This window comes from Hydra viridissima, unplaced genomic scaffold (genome assembly GCF_058129835.1).
Source record: "Hydra viridissima isolate aposymbiotic clone 2 unplaced genomic scaffold, HvirCarnegie_v1 scaffold_5, whole genome shotgun sequence".
NCBI lineage: Eukaryota > Metazoa > Cnidaria > Hydrozoa > Anthoathecata > Hydridae > Hydra > Hydra viridissima.
Genome location: NW_028324304.1, coordinates 1304579 through 1319476, shown reverse-complemented (window position 1 = coordinate 1319476; position 14898 = coordinate 1304579). Strand labels below are relative to the sequence as shown.

Below are 14898 nucleotides of genomic sequence, written 5' to 3'. Positions count from 1 at the left end.
AAAATGGTGCTTCTAAACAAAACGGCTATTTTCATAGCCACAAATCTGTTAAAAGCGTTGTCGGCTTAGTGCCTTAAAACAAAACAAAACAAAAAAAAAAAACAACAAACAAACAAACACAAAGTAAACAAGTTCTACGCCTGGAACTTTGTTTTTAGAAAGATGTGTGGCTATGAAAATAGCCGTTTGACAAAAAGCGGGGTAGGTTAGGTTATTTCTTTTCCACTTTTGCGATGGTTTTCTTGGCTGCAGCTTTCTTCTTAGGTGTCGCTTTCACTTTCTTTACTGCGGGCTTTTTAGCAACCGGTTTCTGGGCGCTCTTTTTTGCGGGAGTCACTTTTTTCTTAGGAGTAGCTTTTTTCACTTTCTCTTTTTGTGCGACTTTTTTCACTGACGCAGCTTTCTTTTTTGGCGTGCTCTTCTTTTCAGCAGGCTTCTTTACTTCTTTGGCTTCTTTTTTGTGCTTCTTGGCGACTGCAGCAGGCTTCTTTAACGGTTTGGGCTTAGCTGCAATTCTAAAAGAACCCGACGCGCCAGTTCCTTTCACTTGTACGAGCTCGCCAGCAACCACCATGCGCTTTAAATTAATCTTGACTTGCGAATCGACGTTTTCACCCACCTTGTTGTTGGCCTTGACGTGCTTGGCGATAGCTTGTCTTGACGACCCTTTGCGTTCTTTAAGCGAATTAATAGCATCGACAATCATCGCCTTGTAGGGAGCATGATCAGCAGGCTTTTTAGGCGCAGACTTCTTTGTGGCCTTTTTCGGAGATGCAGCTTCAGTCATTTTTTTTTTGTCGTGTTTCAGAGAAACGTTGCGTTCGTTTTTATAAAACTTCTAGATGTTTAGATGTTTTTATTTTTCAAGCGGAGTTTTATGCGGACTGTCGAGGAGACTTTTTTTTTTTTTTTTTGCTCCACCGTCAGACTGCAAAGTGTGTTTTCGTGTTGACAGGCAAACCTCCACAGCTCGCGTCTCTCGCTCTCTTAAAGCTTCATTAGTTTGAAATCTTCTAAAGAATAGTGACGCTTTGTAAATTGCGGCGTTTCGGTGCCACAGCATGTTAGAAGCGAAAGGTATCGCATCAAAACATCGAAAAAATAGTCTTTAAAAGCAATCGAGTGCGCGCATGGCCAAATAACATCAGCGCTACTTACTCTGGACAAAGCAGCTTAATTTCATCAAGAAACTGAACCATATGGCTTCCCAAAAAAGCTTATGCCAATCTCTTCTAAGCATTTGGTACCATACAAACTCAATAGAGGCGAAGGGCACAAACACGCGCGATTGCTGGAATATTTAATGCGTTAGCAACGCGTACTAACGACGATTTTTAGTTCAGACCAATTCTTTTTCTAAACACAGAGACACAACAAAGAACATTCCATGAAAAAGGAACACTATGTTGTGCTTATTCGTGTTCGTTAACAAAAACGATCGAAGGCTAAAACTGCGATAACGCAGTCAACATATATAAAGTCGCGGACACTAGAAAAAAAGGAAAAACTTAGCAACCTGAAAGTTCTGGACATCGTAAAAAAAAAAAATAAATAAAAAATAAAATTCATTATGGAAGGTAACGGTAAAAAAACGTTTGAGGAGATAAGAGAATGAGTGACGAATGCACAATACGGGGTCCATTCGGTTCTTCGTCTTCATAGTCATCGTTCGAGCGAAGCTTGGTGTTTTCTTTACAATTGTGCAGTCTTGGGAAGGCATGCAACTTTTGTTCAAGTTCATAAAGGCAAAACTGAATTAGAATATGGCGATTTTAAAAGATGCTCTACATTTCCGTTTGCTTTTCAAAGTGCAAATTTCGCTTTTGATTTCATGCGCTCATAACTGGCATTTCAAAAATGACACTTTAACACTCGTGAAAAGTGAATTTGGCGGCTTTTGCATGATGCAAAGTTATTAAAATCGCGCGAGGCATCAGTTATAAGGTGTTCACAACCGAAGTTATTGCAGATCAATTCCATCTCTCGTTTTTTCATTTTCAGAAAAGTTCATTTTTCTCCGCTTTATAACATCATAACCATTAGGCTTAGCTGCTTTAGCCTTAGCGAGGTCCTTGACATTAGAAAAGCACCAGTTGGAATTTTATTTTTGCTAAAAATAAAGGCTAACAAATGCAACAGAAATATCTATCTTGCAAGGAACTCGTTCATAATTGAAAAACAAATACAAAGTAAGCTACTTAGTTAGTTAGTTAGTTAGTTAGTTAGTTAGTTAGTTAGTTAGTTAGTTAGTTAGTTAGTTAGTTAGTTAGTTAGTTAGTTAGTTAGTTAGTTAGTTAGTTAGTTAGTTAGTTAGTTAGTTAGTTAGTTAGTTAGTTAGTTAGTCAGTTAGTTAGTTAGTCAGTTAGTTAGTTAGTTAGTTAGTTAGTCTCTCAGTGAGTTAGTTGGTTAGTTAGTTAGTTAGTTAGTTATTTAGTTAGTTAGTTAGTTAGTTAGTTAGTTAGTTAGTTAGTTAGTTAGTTAGTTAGTTAGTTAGTTAGTTAGTTAGTTAGTTAGTTAGTTAGTTAGTTAGTTGGTTAGTTAGTTAGTTAGTTAGTCAATCAGTTAGTTAGTTAGTTAGTTAGTCAGTCAGTTAGTTAGTTAGTCAGTCAGTCAGTTAGTTGGTTAGTCAGTCAGTTAGTTAGTCATTCAGTTAGTTAGTTTGTATCTTAGTTAGTTTGTTAGGTACTAAGTTAGGCAGATACGTGAAAAATGACGATAGATGACGATAAATGAGGACAATAATTAAAATGTAGCTACTTTGTAAAATCTTATTACTTTAACTAAAGTTTTAGTACTTTGTTAAAATAGCATGAGAACTAACGCTACCCCACAAGCTTTTTAAAGTTCTTTTTTAAGGTTTCAGCAACCCATCCGACGTTGCGAGAAACACCTGATAGTTACTGTGAAAAAAGGTATTGGCCAACTTCTCGACTGTCGCGTTTTATTCTTTCCGGGGTTTTAGGGACGGGTCATTTAGAAAACAAAATGTAAAAGAACTAGAGCGTCGTAACTTTGTTATATGTTGAGTTTTGTGCCCGTCGCAAGTTTGACGTGTTTTAATTGAAGGAATGTTTAGTTCTAGCTTTACGTTTTTTTCCTTTAATGTAAAATAAAGGGTTGTCTGCGCATGCTGTGATTTTTGTTTCGACTTTGTCAAGTGTTATGACTTTGATCATTTGCTTTATTTCGAAGTGTCTCAAGAGTGTGTCAGCTTGGAGTATGTATGAGTTTTCGACAGCGGACGTCTTTGTCTTTACCCCTCTTGTTTGTTAGACATGACGTGCAATGACCCGTTCACTTCTTTTCGTTGACGTTTTTTTTCGCATTTCAAAAAACTACTGACCAAGAGAACGTGCGCAGAAGAAAAATGACAAGGTAAAACCAACAACAAAAAACCATGCAATTAAGGATTACACACAGACAAACACGCAAGTGTAAAAAACGGAAATTTTTTTTTTTTTTTTTTTTTTTCGTGCTGCCGCTTTTTTGTTTGTTTTTTTTTGTTTTGTTTTGTTTTTGTTGCTGCTGCTGATGCTAATGCCGTCACTGCTGCTTAACCTCGCTCTTTGTTTTTTTCTCCGCTAAATATACTTTTTTGCTGAAATCCTAAGGGAGCTAAATTCTTACGGAGGCGCTTAAATCTTCTTTGTTATTTTCCTACAGCCTATAGATGGTCGCCAATCTGGGCACGTGCGTGTTCACTTTTTATTCAAGTTACGTTGGATCCTTTCAAAACTTGGAATCTTACCTGTGAGGTAACCGAACTGTTTTTTCTCCCTCAGGTTATAACTTAAAACGTTTCAAAGATGGCGTGTAAACCCCACCATGTATTTTTTTGTAACGGGATGCGTGTGCTCTTTTTTATCCCCTAACAGCTTTAAAAAGAGATTTTGAACCCCCCTCCCCTCCCTTCCTTACACACACACACACACACACACACACACACACACACACACACACACACACACACACACACTTCTTTATATTCTCCTTAGTGTGTTTAAGCTCATGCCGTCATGTTTTTAACAGATGTGTGGCTATGAAAATAGCCTTTATTTTTTATCTTGTGTTCAGAGTACCGTTTATTTGGCTGCTGGTTTTGGAACCTTTTCGTTCTTCTTGGGAAGCAAAACGGCTTGTATGTTTGGCAGCACACCGCCACTGGCTATAGTAACACCTGACAACAACTTGTTCAACTCTTCGTCATTGCGAACAGCTAACTGTAAGTGTCGAGGAATGATTCTAGCTTTCTTATTGTCACGAGCAGCGTTACCGGCCAACTCCAAAATTTCGGCGGAGAGATACTCCAAAACAGCAGCTAAATAGACAGGTGCGCCTGAACCGATGCGATTCGCGTAGTGTCCTTTGCGCAAAATCGGTGAACACGACCGACTGGAGACTGAAGTGCGGCTCTGAACGATGAGTCTTTGCCTTGGCTTTAGCTTTTCCTCCTTTTCCACGTCCTGACATTTTAATTTCTTACACTGAGAAACAACGAGAGACAACCTAGAGATATTTGTGCGCGCTTTGAAATCAACTTACAAAATTCCTTTTTCTTTTTATCAAAAACATTTGGTCTCGAACTGCACTTTTTTTTAACGAATAGAAAAACTCCGTCAAACAATGCGCAAATTAGTTAATCTTTGAAGAACCAATGAGCTTGCGAGAAACAGAAATGTTCTCGAATTGGAGACCACAACTGCGCTTTATATAGGAAGTGATTCGGTTGCTTGTAATTTCAAATTTCAATTCTCTAAAACTCGTCGACATGTCTGACGCTCCAAAGGCCGGAGGAAAACAAGCGCCCAAGGTGGCCAAAAAGGGGGAAAAACGCGCTGGTAAGAAAGGCGGCAAGATCGCTGGTACTGGAGACAAAAAGCGCAAGAGAAAGAGGCGAGAATCCTACGCCATTTACATTTACAACGTCTTGAAGCAAGTTCACCCTGATGTTGGTGTTTCTTCCAAAGCGATGAGCATCATGAATTCTTTCGTCAACGACATTTTTGAAAGAATCGCTTCAGAAGCTTCACGACTAGCCTCCAAAACAAGAAATCAACCATCTCTTCGCGTGAAATTCAAACAGCTGTGCGCCTCTTACTTCCCGGTGAGTTGGCCAAACACGCAGTGAGCGAAGGCACCAAGGCTGTTACTAAGTACACCAGCAGTAAATAGATGGAGCGCTATCTAAACGGCTATTTCCATAGCCACACATCTTGTAAAAGCATTGTACGCATTAGAACGCCTTAAATTGTAGTAGAGAGAAAGTACTTAAAATGCAATAGCTAGGCAGCCATTGTTTGCTCGTTTTAAATTGCGACACCGCGTCTAAAGAGCGAGCGCTTTTCTAGACTTGCTTTTTTTGATGTTTAAACGTATAGCTTTTGCATCCACTTTGGATACAAAAAGTTATTACAGTAGGTAAACGCGTGAGAAAATCTTTCAACAACTACTTGAGCGCCACCTTTTTGCTTTTGATCAAAACCTTAGCCCTTATGACCCACCCATCGTTATTATTTGCTGCTACTACCACACTTTTGCTCCTTTTTTCTTTTTTCTTTTTCAAATGTATTGCGCGCATCTTTAGGAAATCAGACTTAAAGCAGCGCTTTAGATAAAAATCACCTTTCTAGCCCGATGATAGGTGAGCAAAACACTTTATGTGTCAAGCGTCTACTCTAAACACTCAGTTAAACTATGCCTCGCTAAAAAACATTACTTAGAAATCAATTCAATTGCTTTTCATTTCGATTGAAACAAACTGAAACTGGTAAACTAAACCGTTTTTACACACCCCCTCTGCTTATCGCGGTGCAGCGTTCAAGTTCTAGATTGCCTATTAACGTTTAAAACAGATGTGTGGCTATAAAAATAGCCGTTTTTGATTGCTGAGGTGTTCCCCTTTAACCACCAAAGCCGTACAATGTGCGACCTTGTCTTTTTAATGCGTAGACAACGTCCATAGCGGTGACTGTCTTTCTCTTGGCATGCTCTGTGTATGTTACAGCGTCGCGAATAACGTTTTCCAAAAAGACTTTTAGAACGCCTCGAGTCTCCTCGTAGATAAGTGCAGAGATACGCTTAACACCACCGCGACGAGCTAGACGACGTATGGCGGGCTTTGTGATTCCTTGGATGTTATCACGTAAAATCTTGCGATGACGCTTTGCGCCTCCTTTTCCAAGTCCTTTTCCTCCTTTACCGCGACCAGACATGATTAAATTTGTTTGAAGTTCAATTACTGTCTTTTTGCGTTTCTTTTTTGTTTTTATTATGCGCTGGGAAACACCGGTTTTTACCCTACATAGATGGAAACATCTTCGTCAAACAACCAATCGCAACAGTCCTCGTCAAAAAGCCATCTGAACCAAAAAAACAAAAAAAAAAAAAACGAAAACAAACTGCCTTGTTTTTAACGCGCGTTTTCGCATTTAACGCTTTTTATCCGTTCGCAAACAGAGCAGAAAAGTTTCTTTTCGGAATTCCACTACGTCGACCTGTCTTTGAAGTGTTTAAAAAAGCAGAAATTGTCGAGGCGAGACAAACGCGCTCTCTTTTCCGTAGCCAAAAAACACGCCTACGTGGCCTTAATGTCTTATTTGCATTCTTACTGAACCAATCAAAGAGCACTTTCTTAGCACCAATCAGAATGCAGCTTTAAGTCGCGGCAAAGTCTAAAAATGTCAACAAAACGCGTTAGATTGAAAGACTCAAAAGTTCAACTTAAACTGATAAGTGTAAGCGTAACTTACAATGGCCCGCACAAAACAAACAGCTAGAAAATCTACCGGCGGTAAAGCACCGAGAAAGCAGCTGGCAACAAAAGCAGCAAGAAAGAGTGCCCCGGCTACCGGCGGAGTAAAGAAACCCCACAGATACCGACCCGGTACCGTAGCTTTGAGAGAGATCCGAAGATACCAAAAATCGACAGAGCTCCTAATCAGAAAACTACCCTTCCCAGCGATTGGTTCGCGAAATAGCTCAAGATTTCAAGACTGACTTGCGTTTCCAAAGCACCGCCGTCATGGCCTTACAAGAAGCTTCAGAAGCCTACTTAGTGGGTCTCTTCGAAGATACCAACTTGTGCGCCATCCATGCAAAGCGTGTCACTATTATGCCAAAAGACATTCAGTTGGCGAGAAGAATCAGAGGAGAGCGAGCTTAAAAAATGGTGCTTCTAAACAAAACGGCTATTTTCAGGATCACCACAAATTTGTTAAAAACGTTGTCGGCTTAGTGCCTTAAAACAAAACAAAACAAAAAAAAAACAACAAACAAACAAACACAAAGTAAACAAGTTCTACGCCTGGAACTTTGTTTTTTAGAAAGATGTGTGGCTATGAAAATAGCCGTTTGACAAAAAGCGGGGTAGGTTAGGTTATTTCTTTTCCACTTTTGCGATGGTTTTCTTGGCTGCAGCTTTCTTCTTAGGTGTCGCTTTCACTTTCTTTACTGCGGGCTTTTTAGCAACCGGTTTCTGGGCGCTCTTTTTTGCGGGAGTCACTTTTTTCTTAGGAGTAGCTTTTTTCACTTTCTCTTTTTGTGCGACTTTTTTCACTGACGCAGCTTTCTTTTTTGGCGTGCTCTTCTTTTCAGCAGGCTTCTTTACTTCTTTGGCTTCTTTTTTGTGCTTCTTGGCGACTGCAGCAGGCTTCTTTAACGGTTTGGGCTTAGCTGCAATTCTAAAAGGAGCCCGACGCGCCAGTTCCTTTCACTTGTACGAGCTCGCCAGCAACCACCATGCGCTTTAAATTAATCTTGACTTGCCAATCGACGTTTTCACCCACCTTGTTGTTGGCCTTGACGTGCTTGGCGATAGCTTGTCTGACGACCCTTTGCGTTCTTTAAGCGAATTAATAGCATCGACAATCATCGCCTTGTAGGGAGCATGATCAGCAGGCTTTTTAGGCGCAGACTTCTTTGTGGCCTTTTTCGGAGATGCAGCTTCAGTCATTTTTTTTTGTCGTGTTTCAGAGAAACGTTGCGTTCGTTTTTATAAAACTTCTAGATGTTTAGATGTTTTTATTTTTCAAGCGGAGTTTTATGCGGACTGTCGAGGAGACTTTTTTTTTTTTTGCTCCACCGTCAGACTGCAAAGTGTGTTTTCGTGTTGACAGGCAAACCTCCACAGCTCGCGTCTCTCGCTCTCTTAAAGCTTCATTAGTTTTGAAATCTTCTAAAGAATAGTGACGCTTTGTAAATTGCGGCGTTTCGGTGCCACAGCATGTTAGAAGCGAAAGGTATCGCATCAAAACATCGAAAAAATAGTCTTTAAAAGCAAGAGAGATATTTCATCAAGAAACTGAACCATATGGCTTCCCAAAAAAGCTTATGCCAATCTCTTCTAAGCATTTGGTACCATACAAACTCAATAGAGGCGAAGGGCACAAACACGCGCGATTGCTGGAATATTTAATGCGTTAGCAACGCGTACTAACGACGATTTTTAGTTCAGACCAATTCTTTTTCTAAACACAGAGACACAACAAAGAACATTCCATGAAAAAGGAACACTATGTTGTGCTTATTCGTGTTCGTTAACAAAAACGATCGAAGGCTAAAACTGCGATAACGCAGTCAACATATATAAAGTCGCGGACACTAGAAAAAAAGGAAAAACTTAGCAACCTGAAAGTTCTGGACATCGTAAAAAAAAAAAATAAATAAAAAATAAAATTCATTATGGAAGGTAACGGTAAAAAAACGTTTGAGGAGATAAGAGAATGAGTGACGAATGCACAATACGGGGTCCATTCGGTTCTTCGTCTTCATAGTCATCGTTCGAGCGAAGCTTGGTGTTTTCTTTACAATTGTGCAGTCTTGGGAAGGCATGCAACTTTTGTTCAAGTTCATAAAGGCAAAACTGAATTAGAATATGGCGATTTTAAAAGATGCTCTACATTTCCGTTTGCTTTTCAAAGTGCAAATTTCGCTTTTGATTTCATGCGCTCATAACTGGCATTTCAAAAATGACACTTTAACACTCGTGAAAAGTGAATTTGGCGGCTTTTGCATGATGCAAAGTTATTAAAATCGCGCGAGGCATCAGTTATAAGGTGTTCACAACCGAAGTTATTGCAGATCAATTCCATCTCTCGTTTTTTCATTTTCAGAAAAGTTCATTTTTCTCCGCTTTATAACATCATAACCATTAGGCTTAGCTGCTTTAGCCTTAGCGAGGTCCTTGACATTAGAAAAGCACCAGTTGGAATTTTATTTTTGCTAAAAATAAAGGCTAACAAATGCAACAGAAATATCTATCTTGCAAGGAACTCGTTCATAATTGAAAAACAAATACAAAGTAAGCTACTTAGTTAGTTAGTTAGTTAGTTAGTTAGTTAGTTAGTTAGTTAGTTAGTTAGTTAGTTAGTTAGTTAGTTAGTTAGTTAGTTAGTTAGTTAGTTAGTTAGTTAGTTAGTTAGTTAGTTAGTTAGTTAGTTAGTCAGTTAGTTAGTTAGTCAGTTAGTTAGTTAGTTAGTTAGTTAGTCTCTCAGTGAGTTAGTTGGTTAGTTAGTTAGTTAGTTAGTTATTTAGTTAGTTAGTTAGTTAGTTAGTTAGTTAGTTAGTTAGTTAGTTAGTTAGTTAGTTAGTTAGTTAGTTAGTTAGTTAGTTAGTTAGTTAGTTAGTTAGTTAGTTAGTTAGTTAGTTAGTTAGTTAGTTAGTTGGTTAGTTAGTTAGTTAGTTAGTCAATCAGTTAGTTAGTTAGTTAGTTAGTCAGTCAGTTAGTTAGTTAGTCAGTCAGTCAGTTAGTTGGTTAGTCAGTCAGTTAGTTAGTCATTCAGTTAGTTAGTTTGTATCTTAGTTAGTTTGTTAGGTACTAAGTTAGGCAGATACGTGAAAAATGACGATAGATGACGATAAATGAGGACAATAATTAAAATGTAGCTACTTTGTAAAATCTTATTACTTTAACTAAAGTTTTAGTACTTTGTTAAAATAGCATGAGAACTAACGCTACCCCACAAGCTTTTTAAAGTTCTTTTTTAAGGTTTCAGCAACCCATCCGACGTTGCGAGAAACACCTGATAGTTACTGTGAAAAAAGGTATTGGCCAACTTCTCGACTGTCGCGTTTTATTCTTTCCGGGGTTTTAGGGACGGGTCATTTAGAAAACAAAATGTAAAAGAACTAGAGCGTCGTAACTTTGTTATATGTTGAGTTTTGTGCCCGTCGCAAGTTTGACGTGTTTTAATTGAAGGAATGTTTAGTTCTAGCTTTACGTTTTTTTCCTTTAATGTAAAATAAAGGGTTGTCTGCGCATGCTGTGATTTTTGTTTCGACTTTGTCAAGTGTTATGACTTTGATCATTTGCTTTATTTCGAAGTGTCTCAAGAGTGTGTCAGCTTGGAGTATGTATGAGTTTTCGACAGCGGACGTCTTTGTCTTTACCCCTCTTGTTTGTTAGACATGACGTGCAATGACCCGTTCACTTCTTTTCGTTGACGTTTTTTTTCGCATTTCAAAAAACTACTGACCAAGAGAACGTGCGCAGAAGAAAAATGACAAGGTAAAACCAACAACAAAAAACCATGCAATTAAGGATTACACACAGACAAACACGCAAGTGTAAAAAACGGAAATTTTTTTTTTTTTTTTTTTTTTTCGTGCTGCCGCTTTTTTGTTTGTTTTTTTTTGTTTTGTTTTGTTTTTGTTGCTGCTGCTGATGCTAATGCCGTCACTGCTGCTTAACCTCGCTCTTTGTTTTTTTCTCCGCTAAATATACTTTTTTGCTGAAATCCTAAGGGAGCTAAATTCTTACGGAGGCGCTTAAATCTTCTTTGTTATTTTCCTACAGCCTATAGATGGTCGCCAATCTGGGCACGTGCGTGTTCACTTTTTATTCAAGTTACGTTGGATCCTTTCAAAACTTGGAATCTTGAACATGCACGTGACCTGTGAGGTAACCGAACTGTTTTTTCTCCCTCAGGTTATAACTTAAAACGTTTCAAAGATGGCGTGTAAACCCCACCATGTATTTTTTTGTAACGGGATGCGTGTGCTCTTTTTATCCCCTAACAGCTTTAAAAAGAGATTTTGAACCCCCCTCCCCTCCCTTCCTTACACACACACACACACACACACACACACACACACACACACACACACACACACACACACACACACACACTTCTTTATATTCTCCTTAGTGTGTTTAAGCTCATGCCGTCATGTTTTTAACAGATGTGTGGCTATGAAAATAGCCTTTATTTTTTATCTTGTGTTCAGAGTACCGTTTATTTGGCTGCTGGTTTTGGAACCTTTTCGTTCTTCTTGGGAAGCAAAACGGCTTGTATGTTTGGCAGCACACCGCCACTGGCTATAGTAACACCTGACAACAACTTGTTCAACTCTTCGTCATTGCGAACAGCTAACTGTAAGTGTCGAGGAATGATTCTAGCTTTCTTATTGTCACGAGCAGCGTTACCGGCCAACTCCAAAATTTCGGCGGAGAGATACTCCAAAACAGCAGCTAAATAGACAGGTGCGCCTGAACCGATGCGATTGGCGTAGTGTCCTTTGCGCAAAAATCGGTGAACACGACCGACTGGAAACTGAAGTCCGGCTCTGAACGATCGAGTCTTTGCCTTGGCTTTAGCTTTTCCTCCTTTTCCACGTCCTGACATTTTAATTTCTTACACTGAGAAACAACGAGAGACAACCTAGAGATATTTGTGCGCGCTTTGAAATCAACTTACAAAATTCCTTTTTCTTATCAAAAACATTTGGTCTCGAACTGCACTTTTTTTAACGAATAGAAAAACTCCGTCAAACAATGCGCAAATTAGTTAATCTTTGAAGAACCAATGAGCTTGCGAGAAACAGAAATGTTCTCGAATTGGAGACCACAACTGCGCTTTATATAGGAAGTGATTCGGTTGCTTGTAATTTCAAATTTCAATTCTCTAAAACTCGTCGACATGTCTGACGCTCCAAAGGCCGGAGGAAAACAAGCGCCCAAGGTGGCCAAAAAGGGGGAAAAACGCGCTGGTAAGAAAGGCGGCAAGATCGCTGGTACTGGAGACAAAAAGCGCAAGAGAAAGAGGCGAGAATCCTACGCCATTTACATTTACAACGTCTTGAAGCAAGTTCACCCTGATGTTGGTGTTTCTTCCAAAGCGATGAGCATCATGAATTCTTTCGTCAACGACATTTTTGAAAGAATCGCTTCAGAAGCTTCACGACTAGCCCTCCAAAACAAGAAATCAACCATCTCTTCGCGTGAAATTCAAACAGCTGTGCGCCTCTTACTTCCCGGTGAGTTGGCCAAACACGCAGTGAGCGAAGGCACCAAGGCTGTTACTAAGTACACCAGCAGTAAATAGATGGAGCGCTATCTAAACGGCTATTTTCATAGCCACACATCTTGTAAAAGCATTGTACGCATTAGAACGCCTTAAATTGTAGTAGAGAGAGAAAGTACTTAAAATGCAATAGCTAGGCAGCCATTGTTTGCTCGTTTTAAATTGCGACACCGCGTCTAAAGAGCGAGCGCTTTTCTAGACTTGCTTTTTTTGATGTTTAAACGTATAGCTTTTGCATCCACTTTGGATACAAAAAGTTATTACAGTAGGTAAACGCGTGAGAAAATCTTTCAACAACTACTTGAGCGCCACCTTTTTGCTTTTGATCAAAACCTTAGCCCTTATGACCCACCCATCGTTATTATTTGCTGCTACTACCACACTTTTGCTCCTTTTTTCTTTTTTCTTTTTTTTTTTTTTTTTCAAATGTATTGCGCGCATCTTTAGGAAATCAGACTTAAAGCAGCGCTTTAGATAAAAATCACCTTTCTAGCCCGATGATGGTGAGCAAAACACTTTATGTGTCAAGCGTCTACTCTAAACACTCAGTTAAACTATGCCTCGCTAAAAAACATTACTTAGAAATCAATTCAATTGCTTTTCATTTCGATTGAAACAAACTGAAACTGGTAAACTAAACCGTTTTTACACACCCCCTCTGCTTATCGCGGTGCAGCGTTCAAGTTCTAGATTGCCTATTAACGTTTAAAACAGATGTGTGGCTATAAAAATAGCCGTTTTTGATTGCTGAGGTGTTCCCCTTTTAACCACCAAAGCCGTACAATGTGCGACCTTGTCTTTTTAATGCGTAGACAACGTCCATAGCGGTGACTGTCTTTCTCTTGGCATGCTCTGTGTATGTTACAGCGTCGCGAATAACGTTTTCCAAAAAGACTTTTAGAACGCCTCGAGTCTCCTCGTAGATAAGTCCAGAGATACGCTTAACACCACCGCGACGAGCTAGACGACGTATGGCGGGCTTTGTGATTCCTTGGATGTTATCACGTAAAATCTTGCGATGACGCTTTGCGCCTCCTTTTCCAAGTCCTTTTCCTCCTTTACCGCGACCAGACATGATTAAAATTGTTTGAAGTTCAATTACTGTCTTTTTGCGTTTCTTTTTGTTTTTATTATGCGCTGGAAGCGCGACTTTTACCCTACATAGATGGAAACATCTTCGTCAAACAACCAATCGCAACGGTCCTTCGTCAAAAAGCCATCTGAACCAAAAAAACAAAAAAAAAAAAAACCAAAACAAACTGCCTTGTTTTTAACGCGCGTTTTCGCATTTAACGCTTTTATCCGTTCGCAAACAGAGCAGAAAAGTTTCTTTTCGGAATTCCACTACGTCGACCTGTCTTTGAAGTGTTTAAAAAAGCAGAAATTGTAGAGGCGAGACAAACGCGCTCTCTTTTCCCGTAGCCAAAAAACACGCCTACGTGGCCTTAATGCCTTATTTTGCATTTGTACTTGAACCAATCAAAGAGCACTTTCTTAGCACCAATCAGAATGCAGCTTTAAGTCGCGGCAAAGTCTAAAAATGTCAACAAAACGCGTTAAATTGAAAAACTTCAAAAGTTCAACTTAAACTGATAAGTGTAAGCGTAACTTACAATGGCCCGCACAAAACAAACAGCTAGAAAATCTACCGGCGGTAAAGCACCGAGAAAGCAGCTGGCAACAAAAGCAGCAAGAAAGAGTGCCCCGGCTACCGGCGGAGTAAAGAAACCCCACAGATACCGACCCGGTACCGTAGCTTTGAGAGAGATCCGAAGATACCAAAAATCGACAGAGCTCCTAATCAGAAAACTACCCTTCCAGCGATTGGTTCGCGAAATAGCTCAAGATTTCAAGACTGACTTGCGTTTCCAAAGCACCGCCGTCATGGCCTTACAAGAAGCTTCAGAAGCCTACTTAGTGGGTCTCTTCGAAGATACCAACTTGTGCGCCATCCATGCAAAGCGTGTCACTATTATGCCAAAAGACATTCAGTTGGCGAGAAGAATCAGAGGAGAGCGAGCTTAAAAAATGGTGCTTCTAAACAAAACGGCTATTTTCATAGCCACAAATCTGTTAAAAACGTTGTCGGCTTAGTGCCTTAAAACAAAACAAAACAAAAAAAAAAAACAACAAACAAACAAACACAAAGTAAACAAGTTCTACGCCTGGAACTTTGTTTTTAGAAAGATGTGTGGCTATGAAAATAGCCGTTTGACAAAAAGCGGGGTAGGTTAGGTTATTTCTTTTCCACTTTTGCGATGGTTTTCTTGGCTGCAGCTTTCTTCTTAGGTGTCGCTTTCACTTCTTTTACTGCGGGCTTTTTAGCAACCGGTTTCTGGGCGCTCTTTTTTGCGGGAGTCACTTTTTTCTTAGGAGTAGCTTTTTTCACTTTCTCTTTTGTGCGACTTTTTTCACTGACGCAGCTTCTTTTTTGGCGTGCTCTTCTTTTCAGCAGGCTTCTTTACTTCTTTGGCTTCTTTTTTGTGCTTCTTGGCGACTGCAGCAGGCTTCTTTAACGGTTTGGGCTTAGCTGCAATTCTAAAAAGAACCCGACGCGCCAGTTCCTTCACTTGTACGAGCTCGCCAGCAACCACCATGC

The 14898-nt window shown here is 39.6% G+C and overlaps 2 protein-coding genes and 2 pseudogenes across 2 annotated transcripts; 3 read left to right on the top strand and 1 right to left on the bottom strand.

Annotated features, from left to right (window-relative positions):
* Positions 1–4768: 4768 nt before the first annotated feature.
* Positions 4769–5172, top strand: LOC149887757 (histone H2B, gonadal pseudogene; annotated as a pseudogene).
* A 6059-nt stretch (positions 5173–11231) lies between these two features.
* LOC149887756 (histone H2A, orphon) lies at positions 11232–11621 on the bottom strand. Its single transcript, XM_090088853.1, has one exon. The coding sequence runs from the start codon at positions 11619–11621 to the stop codon at positions 11232–11234; it is 390 nt and encodes a 129-aa protein (XP_089944979.1).
* A 294-nt stretch (positions 11622–11915) lies between these two features.
* On the top strand, positions 11916–12320 carry LOC149887755 (late histone H2B.L4 pseudogene; annotated as a pseudogene).
* A 1593-nt stretch (positions 12321–13913) lies between these two features.
* On the top strand, positions 13914–14324 carry LOC149887754 (histone H3). The gene has a single exon (XM_090088852.1). The coding sequence runs from the start codon at positions 13914–13916 to the stop codon at positions 14322–14324; it is 411 nt and encodes a 136-aa protein (XP_089944978.1).
* The last annotated feature ends 574 nt before the right edge of the window (positions 14325–14898 follow it).

Coding starts and splice junctions, on each gene's coding strand:
- LOC149887756 (XM_090088853.1), bottom strand. CDS start 11,621: ATGTCAGGACGTGGAAAAGGAGGAAAAGCTAAAGCCAAGGCAAAGACT.
- LOC149887754 (XM_090088852.1), top strand. CDS start 13,914: ATGGCCCGCACAAAACAAACAGCTAGAAAATCTACCGGCGGTAAAGCA.